General features: G+C 64.5%; 2 protein-coding genes across 2 annotated transcripts; both read left to right on the forward strand.

Annotated features, from left to right (window-relative positions):
- Positions 1-6,521: 6,521 nt before the first annotated feature.
- On the forward strand, positions 6,522-7,729 carry LOC136993941 (C-C motif chemokine 4-like). Its single transcript, XM_067309703.1, has 3 exons — positions 6,522-6,627; positions 6,790-6,904; positions 7,120-7,729. Exons 1-3 carry the CDS (start codon positions 6,543-6,545, stop codon positions 7,223-7,225), a joined length of 306 nt encoding a protein of 101 aa, XP_067165804.1. The 5' UTR covers positions 6,522-6,542; the 3' UTR covers positions 7,226-7,729.
- A 5,158-nt stretch (positions 7,730-12,887) lies between these two features.
- LOC136993930 (C-C motif chemokine 3-like) lies at positions 12,888-13,755 on the forward strand. Its single transcript, XM_067309612.1, has 3 exons — positions 12,888-13,014; positions 13,351-13,459; positions 13,618-13,755. Exons 1-3 carry the CDS (start codon positions 12,942-12,944, stop codon positions 13,709-13,711), a joined length of 276 nt encoding a protein of 91 aa, XP_067165713.1. The 5' UTR covers positions 12,888-12,941; the 3' UTR covers positions 13,712-13,755.
- The last annotated feature ends 69 nt before the right edge of the window (positions 13,756-13,824 follow it).

Below are 13,824 nucleotides of genomic sequence, written 5' to 3' on the forward strand. Positions count from 1 at the left end.
GTCGAGGTGGGGAAAGGGTTTGGGGGGTTTTTTCAGCTTAGCGAGCACTGATGAAATCACGAGAAATCACTAGAACCTGAGGGAGCAGCTCAGGAAGGGGCTCACGTGGCTCCGTGTGGCTCGCTCAGCCCCTTCGAGCTCACCCAAAATTCGTGTCGGGGAAACTGAAAGAGGCTGCAAAAGGAAGCAAGAAGGGCTTAAGTCACGGCTCGGCCTCGAAGGTCAGGACTCACAGATGGCTCCAGCTGAGACCCCGGCTGGGAACAGCAAAACATATGTCAACAGACGTCCAGATCGCAGATTGAATTAAACGGATCAGCCGGAGGAGACAAGCGGCGAGGCTGATGGCCCGGCAGCCCCGGCTCCGAGCGGCGCCCCATCGCGCGGCCGAAAGCAGCAGCCCGCGCCTGCCCGGGGAGACGCCGGCAGCCTCTTATTTTCTCTCTTCGTTTTTCTCCGATAAAGGCTGCTGCTTGCTTTTCTCAGGCGCAGGGAACTCGTGAAGCCCGGGCGGGCCGCAGGCTCAGCACCCCGGGTGCAGGTCGGGAGGCGGATGGCGCCGGGGGTTTATCTCAGCTCGGATCTCGCGGCTTGCCAGGGCGGCCTCGCGGCTGCGCTGCCAGGGGAGGGGGGGAGAAAACGCTCGACTTTAAAAAGCCCAGCGCTGATCGCAATCGCGAGCAGGGGAGTTTGGTGCAAAGTCAGCTTTTCAGCCAGGGCTGCTCTGCCCGCTCTGCGCCCACCAGGATGCCGGGGGCTCAAAGGCCGCGGAAATGAGTCACGGCCCGGCGTGGCGGGGACTCCCCGGGCACAGCAGAGCACAGCCGAGGACATCCCGAAACGGGAAACGCCGGGGGAAGAGGGGTCCCGCTGCCGGCGCTCCCGGCTGTCCCGAGCCCGGCGATGAAGCTGCAGCCTGTCCCAGCAGCGTGTTCGACATCACTCACTTGTGATTAACGTGCATTAAATTGGGACTTGGCTGCCACGTTGTTGGTGGAGTCTCCCCTGAACACGGATTAAGCCATCTGCTCCACATTAGCTCTGTATGGTTTCAATTTCCAGCAACATTCGGAAGCGGGAGATGGGGGAAGCCAGTCCTCTCCAGGAGGAAACTGCCGCTCTCGCCCGACGTGCACGCACGCCGGTGGACAAAAACCTCTGGCGAGCTGCAAACGCAGGCTGGGAAGAGCTTTCCTCCCCCTTGGGTGCAGCCCTGAGCAAGCAGGTTTTGGAGCGAGATCGCAGTTCCCTGCAGGGTTTTCCAGCCCTGGAAAAAAAGTCCATGCTGCTCTTTGGGGAAAGGCGATCGCCCGCCCGTGGGCTGCATCGCTGCAGGTTTCCAGCCGGTCTCCGCAGAGGTGTGGGCCGCGGCGCTAGGTGACTAAGATCAGCCTGCTCCTGGGCACGGGCGAGGGTGGACCTGGCTCGCGGCAGCCTCCGGTCGAATCTAGCCCATATCCTCAAATAGCAGGGGAAATCCCAGGCGGCCAGGAAAGGGCAAGGATCGCGCCAGCACTTAGAAAGGAAATAGCCCAGCCAGGGTATTTATTGAGTGGTTATCTTGTCATCAGCTGAGGCAAGGTAACGGAAAAGCTGATCTCAGTTCCAGCCAAGGTATAGATAAAGAATTAAAAGCTAGAGGAATAAATCAAGCAAATCCGTATGGCTTTATGGAAAACAGAGCTGACCTGGCAAAGCTCATTTGATTACGTTTATTATTTTGGATGCACCAGCCGTACAGTCCTGGAGGCAGCGCACTTAGGTCTCTGTCTCCTGGGGGTATCGATCAGGTGAAACGAGGAGCGCGCCGCAGCCTCCGCAAAGCAGGTGCAAACCGTCTGCATGACGCATCCGAAAAAGCAGCTGGCACCGAGCAGAGATGACCAAGGGAAGAGGCATTTCCAGAGGGGATCTGCAGGGATTACCTCCAGATCCTGCACCCCAGGGAGCCCGACCACATTATACTTAAGAAAAACAAACTTTGCTCAGCCGGAGGTCCGGCCGTGCTTTAGCGTGGCGGTGCAGGCAGCCAGGGCCCGAGAGCGGCGCCGGCCGCTGCAGGAAGGAGGCCGCCGGCAGCCGGCACAGCTCTGCCAACGGAAACGCAGCACCGGCTGCGGCGCTCGCCCGGGGCGGGCAGAGGGGACTCGTCGTCAGAGCAGTGCAAATGTGGTGGGAAAGGGCTGCGGGGGGAGAAGAGGACCCCGAACGTGTCGGAGGTGCTGGAGGAAATGCTCCGAGGAAGAGGCACCAAGAGCTCGGGGTGTCTGGGCTTCCCCCGAAAATGATGCGCCAGAATACGTGCAATTAATGCAGCGGGGAAAAGCATGGTGAGAAGCGGTCCTGGCAGCCAAAGAAACGCGGTGCTGTGAGAGCTGAGGACGTGTCTCTTTTTTTAAAAAATTGAGTGCGATTAACCACTGACACAAACTCCCCACGGAAGTGGTGGTTTCCCCATTAGTCGATGACTTCAGACCAAGACGAGCTGCCTCCCGTCCCCGCCAGCGATGCTCTGAGCGAGCCCAGGCCGCGCAGGGTGGAGCCCGGGGGCGGCCGGGCCGCCAGAGCCGCTCCTGCTGCCGGCGAGCCCCGGGGACGTACCCCGGCACCCCGGCACCCCGGCTCCAGCGCGGCCGTGCCGCTGGCGGGCCCGGAGCAATGGAGCCGCAGGAGGTGGTGGGACAGGGCTGGCTCAGCACCGTCCAGGTCCAAACCCCCGATTTGCACCCGTGGCACCCGGCCTGGGGACGGCGCGGCAGGCGCCGGGACAGGGCAGAGTTTCACGCGGTCGCTCACCTGCCTTCGTGCACCGGAGCCTCCGCGTCCCGCCGCCCCCAGGGAGGCCACGGAGCAGCGCGGCAAGGCCCCGGCGTGGGCACTAAAAGCCCCGGGGACCCCGCACCGCCAGTGGCCGACGCAGCGGTGATGGGGGCCGGCAGCCTGGCACTGGCAGCTCTGCTCCCTGCCGCGCTCTGCGGCACAGCCTGGAGCCAGCGCTGTGAGTGCCATGGGTGCCCCGCGCCACCGGGAAATGGGGCAGGAAAGGGAGGGAAAGGGGGTCTGACAGTTCGGGGCGCCCCCTCCCCAGACCGCAGCGGCCGGGGGGGGGCAAGCAGGGCCTGCCAGCAGAGGCTGGACGTGCTCATCACAGTGATGGCTCTGCCACATCCCCTCCCGTGTCCCCCACCGGAGGGGTGATGGGGGGGTGCAGACCAGTTCCTGGGCGCAGTCTCGTTGCCCACCCCAGGGCCCGGTGGCCAGGTGACTCCGGCATCCCAAGTCCCCTCCCGCGGGAGAGGTGTCGCGGGATGGAGGGGACCCCGTGGCACTGGCAGCCCGGATGGGGCAGCGGCCGCTGCAGAGCACCACCGTGGGTCTGGGCGGCTCCCAGCTGACACCTGGCTCTTCCGCTCGGTGTCTTCCCACGCCGCTTCGTCGGGAGGGAGATCCCTCCCAAAGCCATGGAGAGCTGCAGAAACACCTCCGCCGGCGGCAGCCGCCGCGCCGTGACGTGAGTATCCCCGCGGGCACCCGCGCACGAGGGCATCGGACACGGCGGGAGACCGGACGCGGGGCGATCAGGCACGGGAGAGTGTCGGACACAGCAAGGGATGGGACACGGGGGGATCGGCCGCGGGGGATTGGCCTCACGCTGCGCCTGCCCCGGCCGGCAGCGGGGAAGGGGTCCTGCGTCGCCCCCCAGGCCGAGCGGCTGCAGAGGTTCCTCCGCAGCGAGGACCAGCGGGGACGGATGGGGACGAGGCGTCGCTGCTCGTCAGCCGCACGGACTCGCCTGCCGCTCTCAGAAGCTGCTGTTTTGCTCTTTTTTCCTGCCATGATGGGAAAACGCTCGTCTTTGCCTCCGGCTCTCCTGAGCCCGACGGATGTCTCCAGCGCCAGCCCCGATAAACCCAATCAACCCCCGTCTGGTCGACGTCTCCGTCACCGCCGCGGGGTTTTGGGGTTTCGCCAGCGCCAGGGCAGGCGGCTGCGGACGGGGAGGATTTTCCCGGCGAGCCGAGGCAAGCGCGGGGGACAGCGGGGGGCTGCAGCCCCCCAGCTCCTCGACCCGGCGGCAGCCCGGCTCGCGCCGTGGCCCCCTTCCTCCCCGGCCGGGGGGGCCGTCCCGCAGGCAGCGGCACGTCGCGGCTCCTCGGCACGGGGGCCGCGGGAGGGATGGACGCAGCAGGTGCTGGTAACATCATCCCTGGATTTCCCCAGCTCGATGCATCCAGGCGTTTTTCATGGGAACCTTTACGGGGGCTCTTTCCCAGCACCAAAAAAAACTCATTCTTTAGGTTGCGTGACTGTTTCTCACTGCAAGGAAAACAGCCGTCATTCGGGGGCTAAATTTTCCCCAGCTTGAAATCGTTTCTGTTTTGGGGGTTCGGCGAGCCCTGCCGAACCGTTTTTAAGACCCCGTCCGGGCACGCCAGCGTGCCGTGCTGCCCGGCCGGAGCACCGGGCTGGGCGAACCTCAGGGCCAGGGGACGGGGCTCCCCGCGCCGGCGGAGACCCCGCTCGCCCTGCGGGACGCGTGCGCGGGAGGCAGACCCCGCGGCGGGCGGGAGGAAGGCTGCGCCGGGGCGAGGCGGACGCCGGCAGGGCAGGGAGCCGCGTGGGAGCCGCGCCGGGAGCACCGAGGGGAAGGGCCGATCCAGCCGGCAGGAGCCAGACAGCTGCGTGTCCAGGAAGCATCCACTTTCCTCCGCTCTCCGGGGATCAGCCCAGGCTGGGAAGATAGGAAATTAAATCGGCTTTGGGATGATGCAGGGAAAGCCCCAGGGCTCTGTTTTCCCCAGCTCGTTTCTGTTGGGACAGGTGTCAGCAAGCCCCGCCGAACCCTTTTGAGGATCAATCCTAGGGAAAGCGAGCGTGCCGCGCTGTCCAGAGGGAGACGCGGGACCGGGCAGTCCTCAGGACAAAGTTGTGCCACGCTCTTCCTCGGGCAAAATAACACAGCCCACCCCGAGGCAGCTGATTTTGGCCCCCCTGGACCTGCTCTCGCGGCTCAGCCAGCCGGCACCCAAACGAGCCCGCGGCAGGGCGAAGCAGCCGCCCCCCTCGCCCCGGGCGCTGCGGGAAGGGCATTTCCCCGGCAGCCTCGGCGCCGCTGCCTGCGCCGGCCCTTCTCCGCGCTTGCGTCCCAGCAGAGGAGCCGGGCAGCCTTTTGCAGCCTGAAGTCCAGGCTGTTTTCCGGGAAACGCCTTCGGAGAAGAGCAAACGGAGGGACACGCGCGCGCTTGCACAACCCTGCCGCGGAGGTGGCGCCGGGTCCCATCCGGCCTGCGCCAGCCCCCTCGTCCTCCTCCACCCCAGGTCAGGTGGGGACTCCCCAGTTTGGCCACCGGATGAAAGCTGAAGAGGCCGGTGCAAAACATCCCCTGGTGCAAAACATTTCCCGGGATATAGGTGGGAGCACAAACCAAGGTGAAGGGATGGCCGAAACCCGCTTGCCGGGACTGAAGCCCCCGAGCAGCGCTGCTGACGGGCTCAGGGAGATATTTGCGATAACCGAAGAAGGAGAGAAGAGGTCGTCGCTGGACGCGGCTCCCATCCGCTTCCCGGAGCACGATTTGCCTGGCCAGCTGGGCTGGCAGGGAACCGCTGCTGTGCAGACGCAGCTCCCAGCTCCGAGCCGGTTCCCACCGCCCGCCAGCTGCCAGCACCTGCGATGTGCGTCCCCGGAGGCGTTTGGGAACAGCGGAGAGTGGGCTCTTCGGCCAGCTGCGGACAGACAGAATCCACCGGAAAAGCCCCAAACCGGCCTCTGCGTTTCCCAGCACAGCCCAGCCACGGATGCGAGCTGCTGCCCGCCCCAGCCTCCGGGGGAGGTAAACTGAGGCGCCGGCCCCCGGCCTCTCCCAGCACCCAAAGATCCCCAAACACGCGCCAAAAACAGTGCAAAGCCGTGTTTCCAGTGGAAATTTTCGTCCTGAGAAAGTAGCTTTCCCACCTAAACAGCGGCTGTTTCCCCAGGGCTTTTCGGAAGGGGGTGTCAGGGCCGCGCTCGGCCGTCTGCACCCCGCAGGGGCCGGGCAAACCAAGCCGGGCCTTCGCTGCGCCCAGGGAGGCCACGGGCCGGCGGCTGCCGATGCCGACTGCTCCCTTCGTCAGGGAGCCAAGCCCGGCCCTGGTCCCATCGGAGCGACGGCGTCGGGGCCGGCCTCGTCCCTGTGTCGGGGCTGCCGGCTCCTGCCCCGAACGCCCTGCCACGGGACACGCTCCTTCCCCGGGGGCCGGGGCGCCGAGCCGGACCTCAAGCATGACCCGACCACCAGCTGTGACGCTGGAGCCGGGAGCCTGGGAAGAGCCTGAGCCCCTCCGGGGGCCAAGAGCACCAGCTGGGAGCCGGGATTTTTCCTTCTTGGAGCTGTTCTGGGAGGGGAAGATCATCCCCCACCCTCTGTGCTTTGGGACGTGGCCGGGGACCAGGTCCTCCCCCTTCCCACGCAATCACCGCCCCATGCTCCCCAATAAAAGCCGCCCGGCAGCCCCGGCAGAAGAATCCCACCGGCTCCGTCACCCAGCTGCACCTCGGCATGGCGAAGGCAGCCGGCGCCGTCTGCGCCTTCCTCCTCCTCCTCTTCCTCCTCGCTGCGCTGTGCTGCCGGAGCCTGGCCCAGAGTGAGCAGCGCCGGCGGGAGCGCGGAGAGCCCCGGGACGCGGGGATGGGGGGAGACGCGGGGGTGCCCCGGGGAGGGCTGCAGGGATGCGTTTCCTTCGCGCAGGGTGTCCGGGTGGCAGGCGGCTGCCTCCAGCCCAAGCCGAGCTCTCGCTGTCCCCTAGGAGCCCCGGGCATGCCGGACAAGTGCTGCTTCAACTTCCAGATGAGAAGGATCAAGAAGGACAACATAGTGGATTGCTACGCCACCAGCCCCGAGTGCCCGCACCGGGCCGTGATGTGAGTGCCCGCTTCCCCTCCCCAGGGCGCCCGTCCCGCCGGGACACCGGAGCGCTCTCCCATCCCATCCCGTCCCCCGGCCGGCAGGGTGCCGGCGCTGCCGGAGGACACGCTGCCCTTCAAAAACCCCGGGAATCGGGGGCAGACGTGTCCGTGTCGCGGGCTCCGCGCCGGCCGCCCGCCTGCTCACCTCCGTCTCGTCCTTCCTCCGCCAGATTCAAGGTGAAAAACGGCAAAGAGATCTGCGCCCAAGCCAGCAGGACCTGGGTGAAGAAGTACCAGGAGACCTTCAAGATCAGCTCCTTCTCCATCCCCAGCTAGGGGGGCCGCGGGGAGGGAGCGCGCGCACGCACGCGGTGGCCCCCCGCCACGCGGCGCCTTCGCCCAGGGGCACGCGAGGAGCAGCCGCCGCAGCACCGCGCTCGGCGCTCACCGTGCCCCCCGGACGCGCCTCGCTCGCCTCCCCCAAGCAGAGGGGCCCTTCCCGTGCCCCGGGATGGGACGGGACGGGACGACCCCTCGGGGCGCTGGCTGCCGCGTGGCGTGGATGTCCTGGGGCACTGGAGCTCGCAGCCCCTCCGGGCGCACGCGGCCCCCCGCGGCCCTCGCTCTCCTCCGCGCCGGGGCCGAGGCAGGACCGTTTCTTAGCCAGGGATCAGCCAACCGCGCCGCCGCCTTCCCAGCCAGCCCGCCGGCTCATCGCTTCGCGCAACAGCACCGTCGGCTTGCGCTCAACGCCCCGAGGAGCCTCTCTCGCGCCGGGGTTAAGGAGAAACGTCTGCGCGGTTACTTTTTGTACGACACAATAAATAGAATTAAACATCACGTCGTGCACGCGAACATCTGGCTGGGCAAGTCTCTGAGCCGTGGGAGCAGCCGGGACGCTGCTGCTGCCGCCGCCTTTCCTTGCCTGAGCATTAATTACGGCTGCAGCTGTTAGTGCCGGGAGCAACAAGGAGCTGGGAGGAGACCAAGCCCTGACCGGTCCCACGGCGGGGGTACGGGAGCAGACCCTGTCCCTGGGGGCTTCGGAGGTGGCACCAGCCCCGGGTTGGTGCCAAGCCTGCAAAGAGGAGGCTTCCCACGTTTCTCCATCCGTCCCTGCCAACCGGACGGAGACCCCTGGCCAAAATTCAATCCCCCCCCCCCGCCCCCGCAGCGATGCCTTGCCAGGCCCCCCGGGGACACAGCCCTCGCTGCGGGGCCGCCCAGGGACGAGATGGAGGAGATGGGCACGGGCACTGCGGGGGCGCTCGGTGCTGGGGTCGGGCTGGGGGGAGCAGGATGAGCATCACGGACAGGCCGTCGGCAGGCGGTTTTTTGCTAATAGACTCGCGTGGGGCTTTAGCAAGCGCGAGCGAGGACGCAAGCATCATCCTGTGTGGTTTGTCAGTGGCAACAGCTGAACCCAAAATAGACTGCGGGCCCCCGAGCATCGCCCTGGTGCAGAGCTGCTGGGTTGTTACCAGACTTTCCAGCATCCTTCTTCTAGCCACAGGGCTGGAGCATGGAGGGGCTGGAGAGGTGCTGACCACAAAAAGTTTCCACTCATCGACTGGCATTTATAAAAAACTTCGAGTGGTTCTTCCACCGGGGAGAGTCCAGAGCAGTCATGGAAATCCTCGCTGTGGGCTATATAACGCAGAGGCACAGCAAGGAGCAGCAGGCAGGTCTAAGCGACCTCAAGCCAGCAAGAGCTAGACTGCCACTGAGGCCAACCGAGACCCAGCCTGGACATGAAGGTCTTCTCCTTGGCCCTGGTTTCTCTGCTTCTCGCTGCTCTGTGGACTGAAACCCAGGGCAAGTCCTGTAAGTACCGACTCGGAGCCTCTTCTCGTACCCCGCAGGCTGCCCCGGTCCCATCCCAGCCTCCTCCAGCCTGGGGCTGGGGAAGTCAGGGAGGGGAGAACTGCCTGAATTCCTGCTTCTGGCTGTGGGTTTCAGTTGCTGAAGGGTATCCTAAGCTGCCTGGGCTGCCCCATTCCCATTAAAAGGGGGGGAACAGACTGTGGCATGGTTTCAGTGGGGCCAGACCCTGGCTTTTCATTGCCCTTGGCTGTAGCTGTCATCGGCAAGGAGGATGGGTAGAGAACTGACTCAGGTCGTGACTCGTGTGGGACAGCGCCAAGCTCCATTGCTCCCTCTCAGTCCACAGCCACTACACCACGTGCTGCTACCCAGAGATGTTCATCCGAAGCCCAATCCCTGCCTTCTTCATCAAAAGCTACAGGCAGACGTCACCCGCCTGCACCCGCAAAGCCGTGCTGTGAGTATCCCCCAGCGGCTGCGTCCCGCCGGCCGCAGCCTTCCTCCCCGCCGCCGCGCTCCTCCTCGCCTGGCCCCACACGCCCGCGATGCCCCCGCTAATTACCCCGTTATGGCTGAGCCCCCGGGACGAGCCGCCCTCAAAGGGGACGTGCCGCATGTGGCCCCGCTATTGCTACAAAACACCCTCCTTGCCGATTTATGCCAAATATTCCAATAAACCCGATTTTTAAGCTGCCAGCTGGGAAAGAGGCAGATGTTAAAGACTGAGGAAAGAGGGCTAGAGGTTGCTAAAAGCCAGCAGTTTTGGGAGCTGTCAGAGGGGGGTGCTGCTGGTGCAAGACTCAAGGTGGAGGGCCCCGGGGCTGCGTGGCCTCTCGCCCGCGGGCAGGGCCACCGCAGAGGACCCCCGGGCACGTCCCGGTGCCGGCAAGCGGCAAACTAATGACAGCCTCCATCTCTTCCCAGCATCGAGCTGCCGAGGGGGAAGAAAGTCTGCGTGGACCCCAAAGCAGCGTGGTTCCAGAAGTACCTACAGAGGAAAAATCAGACATCATCTAGACTTTAAGCAGCAGCTGACACACATGCTATTTATTTATAGCCCTTAATTATCCCTGTTTTCCGATGTCTGGTCTTGTCAACTTACGGAGCGAGCCCCGTCTGCTCCCCTCATCCCCTACGGTCGCGTCGCATCCGCCGCTCAACACTACTGTATTGTCCTCTACTGACTTAATAAAATGCCCTGCTCTGACCTGCACATCCATGTCGCTGACGTGAGAAGATGCACATTCCTCCTGGGAAAGGAGGGCTCATGTTGGGGTTTCACCTTGTCACAGGGACCTAGAAACAGCCCGGGAGACCTTAGGGGGGTAGCGCTACCAGAGGAGAGAAAGACAGACCCTGAGATGCTCTGCAAACTCAGGGCATCAGGCTCAGCGCTAAGACTAAGAGCTGCCCCCAGGTTCTCCCCGCAGATGAAACAGCCCCTGCCCCGGGCGAGGGGTTTAAGGAGGCCCCACACAGCTGCCAGCCCTTGGGTGCTGATTGAGGCAGGGGCAGCCAGGTGCAGGCAGCTGGTGCAGGGGTTGGGGGTTGGGTTTTTTTTTTATTTATGCCTATTTAGGTTTGGGGGGTTTTGCTTTTTTTGTCTTTTAATCTCTCTGCCGGAGCTGCGGAGGGAGAAGTGCAGCTGGAAGGGGGCAGCTGCATTGCAGCCGGGCGTCCTGGAGAGGAGCAGGGCATTGAATGCTGGCTGCTGGGGACGGAGGTTTAGGGATGCGGCTCTGCCCGATGCTCCGCAGGCAAGGAGCAGGGCAAGGCAGCCGGGGGGCTGAGGGATCCTGCAGTGACAGCCCGGTCCCCAGAGAGCAAGGGAAATCCCTGCAAAACGCCAAAGCCCCAAGGTGATGGCTGCTCTCCACTCCCGGGGGTGAGAATGGCCCCGGCTCGCTCCAAGCCTGGTGGGAGCGACGGCTCCGGCCGGGCACGTGAAGGAAGGGCAGCACGTGTCCAAGTGGAACCGCTCCAGGCGGAGGCAACCAGGGACTTTCTCGCTTCCCATGCGGCTTGCATCAGAGCCTGCCTCAGACCGGGACGGCCAAAATAGCAGCTTGTTGGTGAAGAAAATTGGATCATGATGTCACTCGTTTCAATGATTTCCCTAAAATAAGGAACTAAGTGAAAATGCATGCCTTGGCTTTCTCTGTGTTTCCTCCCTCCATCGCGGCTGGGCCAGCTCCGGCGGCAGCGCCAGGGTCTGGTGGGAAGCGCCATCCCGAGCAGCACCTCCGCTGATGCTTTCCAAAGGTTGCCCGTGGTGGTGCTGAACCTCTGCAAAGCCGTCGGTGTCTCTGCAGAGCGGGAAAGCTCTTTGCACCATGCGGGCATGGCCCTGGGGGCAGGCCGGCCGGGTGGAGCACGGGAGCGATAGTATTAGTAACAGCGACACTGCTACACCCCCGGGGTGTGGAGGTTTTTTCCAGAGCCACCAATCTCTCCCCACATCCTGTACCCAAAGGTCTGCGGTGCTCTGGAAATAAATACACAGAGGGCCCTGGAAAATCAGATTAATCTCTGTGCAAACTCGCAATCCAAGTCCAGAGCCCATCTCACAAATGTTGAATATTGAACATCACGTGCGGAAAAAGCTTCCTACGACGCGGCCCCGGCTGCTGACTCTTGCAGATTCGTTTCAGGGCTCCCCATCTCTGCCGCTGCTCGTTGAAGCTCCAGCCCCAGGCTTCTGCGAGCACGGGTCAGCCCGTGCTGGCAGTTTCAAGTGACTCATACTCTCTCAGGAATCAGGACACATATCACAAGACTGATTCAAAGGCCATCTCGTTTGGGAGCCTGCTTCATGACTTCTGGGAACCAAGAATGTGCTGCCCTTGGATGAGCCGAAACCCAGGAACAACTGCAGGAGAGGAGCAGAAAGCCAAAATTCACACTTTGTCCTCAGAAAGGATGCAACCCAAAGGGTTCCCGTGGGCAATGGGGTTCCCGCGCACACCTGCCTTTTGGGTGCAGAGGGAGCTCAGCCCCGGTGTTTCCACCCAGGCTGGCCTTTCCTGCGGGATCTCTCCCTCTCCAGGCCTCGGGGGTGCTGGGGAAAACCCCAGCTGGTCATCACAGATCAACCCTGTGGGCATCTGGCTTCTCCCCCCGAAAAATAGTCACCCAGCGCCTAGCCACCATCCTCAAGTTTCCACATCCCTTGTGGTCTCCAGCTACCACCACATTTCAGCAGTCTTGGCTGCGCATGGCCTTCACACCATGGTGACATTTCCCAAAACCTCAAGGAGCATCCCCCGGCTTGCCTGAGGGTGTCAAGCCATGGACAGGCAGGTTTCCTAGGCTGCTTCAACAAGCAGCGGTAAATTCCGTGGTTTTGCAGGAGGCTTTTTGATGTCTATGCCTGTGGTCTGGTGAAAAAAAGAGCTACATTGAGCAGGTTTCCAAGGAGCATGGTCAGGACTGAGCAGCCATCCTGGCGGATGGCTTTAATAGACGACACCATTGGCCTGATGAGACTTGTTGGCCAGTTGCCCTTCAAGGCTGGTAGCCTCCTAGCCAAGGAAACCCTCCTCCACTGGTGCTGTCTCTCAACCCACCTTTAGGGGCTGTTTTGCTCCCAGGCTGCGGAAAGGGATGGAAAAGTTAATGATTTTAATTGTGGCAATGCTTTTACTGCCAGCAATAATGACAGTGCCTGGGGTGACTGTGCAGAGCCGGCTCCGCTGTGCTCGGCTCGGCGGCAGAAGAGCAGATCTGCGATGATGCAGCGATGTTGCACGGGACTGTCGCAATGCAAATCCCTGCCCAGGAAGTTGGTGAAAGCACTTCGCGGTGGCCTGCTTTGGATTTCCACCGGGGCTCGGGATGGGAAGCTCTCCAGTCCACGCCGGGTCTGGACCGGCCACCGAGGCGGCAGGTCTCGTTGCAGCAGTGTGGCGAGCAGGGCGAAGGGCCGGTGTCCAGGGTTGGGGCTCTGGCTGGTCCCTTCCGGCCATGAAAATGGAATCTGAAAGTGGCGGAGCCGGGGCTGGCGCTTCCCCTTTTACGGCTTCCTCCCATTTTCCAGCTCAGCAAAACAGGGCTCATCCTGACATAATTTCCCGCTATGATGCGCTCATTTTCTTTCCTTGAAACCCTGCGCCCGCCCAGCGGCTGGGCTATAAGAGGGGCAGAGCGGCCTGGGGCCGAGCATCGGGCAGAGGAGAGCAGCTCGGCAGCACCGGTCGCGCTCTTGCCAGTCCTCAGCCCCAGCAGCACCATGAAGGTCTCGGTGGCCGCCCTGGCTGCTCTCCTGCTCGCTGCCCTCTGCTCCTCGGCCGAGGCCCATCTGGGTGAGCGGCAGCTCCCTTGCTCCTCGGAGCCGGGGCCGGGGCGGGTGATGCGGTGCCGGGAGGTGCCGGGTGGCCGGGAGAGGCTCTTCCCCGTCCGCGGGGACCCTGGTGGCGCCAGGGCGGAGGGCTGGGAGCGGGCGACGGCCGCAAGCGCCGCGGTGGGCCGGGGCCGGGGGCGTCCCGCTCGCCGTCTGCGCGGGCCGTGGCCGGGGTGGGACGCGGGGCGGCAGCGTGCGGCAGGGCCGGCCGGGCGCCCGGCGGGGGCTGCGGCGCAGCCGGCGGCTGCCGAGGCGTCGGGGCTCACCGGGGCTCTCTCCCCTCGCTGCCTCCCGCCAGACGGCGTCCCCACGGCCTGCTGCTTCAGCTACCAGCCCCGGCCCGTGCCGCGGGGCCTCGTCGCCTCCGCCTACGTCACCAGCAGCAGCTGCACCCAGCCGGGAGTGATGTGAGTAGCGGGGGGCCGGGGCCGCTCCGGGACCCTCGGCACGAGCGTGGGCCCCGGAGCGGGGCTGGGTGGGGGTGGCCGGGAGCCGCGGAGGGGCCGGGGCCGGGGCGCCCCGCGTCCTCCCGGCAAAGCCTCCTGACGGCCTCGTGCTCCTGCAGCTTCGTCACCAAGAAGCAGCGGGAGGTCTGCGCCGACCCCCAGGCCGCCTGGGTCCAGGCGCACCTCCGACACTTCCAGGCGAAGCAGCACTGACCCGGCCCCGCTGCCGGCCCCGACGGCGTCCCGCGGCGGCCGCTGACCCCCTCCGCGGCACGGCTGCTGCCTGCCCGCCCGCCCGCCCGGCCCCCGCGCTCGCGACGGACCAC

Source organism: Apteryx mantelli, chromosome 22, assembly GCF_036417845.1.
Source record: "Apteryx mantelli isolate bAptMan1 chromosome 22, bAptMan1.hap1, whole genome shotgun sequence".
Lineage (NCBI taxonomy): Eukaryota > Metazoa > Chordata > Aves > Apterygiformes > Apterygidae > Apteryx > Apteryx mantelli.

Coding starts and splice junctions, on each gene's coding strand:
- LOC136993941 (XM_067309703.1), top strand. CDS start 6,543: ATGGCGAAGGCAGCCGGCGCCGTCTGCGCCTTCCTCCTCCTCCTCTTC. Junction 6,628..6,789: donor CTGCCGGAGCCTGGCCCAGA/GTGAGCAGCGCC, acceptor GCTGTCCCCTAG/GAGCCCCGGGCATGCCGGAC. Junction 6,905..7,119: donor TGCCCGCACCGGGCCGTGAT/GTGAGTGCCCGC, acceptor TTCCTCCGCCAG/ATTCAAGGTGAAAAACGGCA.
- LOC136993930 (XM_067309612.1), top strand. CDS start 12,942: ATGAAGGTCTCGGTGGCCGCCCTGGCTGCTCTCCTGCTCGCTGCCCTC. Junction 13,015..13,350: donor CTCGGCCGAGGCCCATCTGG/GTGAGCGGCAGC, acceptor GCCTCCCGCCAG/ACGGCGTCCCCACGGCCTGC. Junction 13,460..13,617: donor TGCACCCAGCCGGGAGTGAT/GTGAGTAGCGGG, acceptor GTGCTCCTGCAG/CTTCGTCACCAAGAAGCAGC.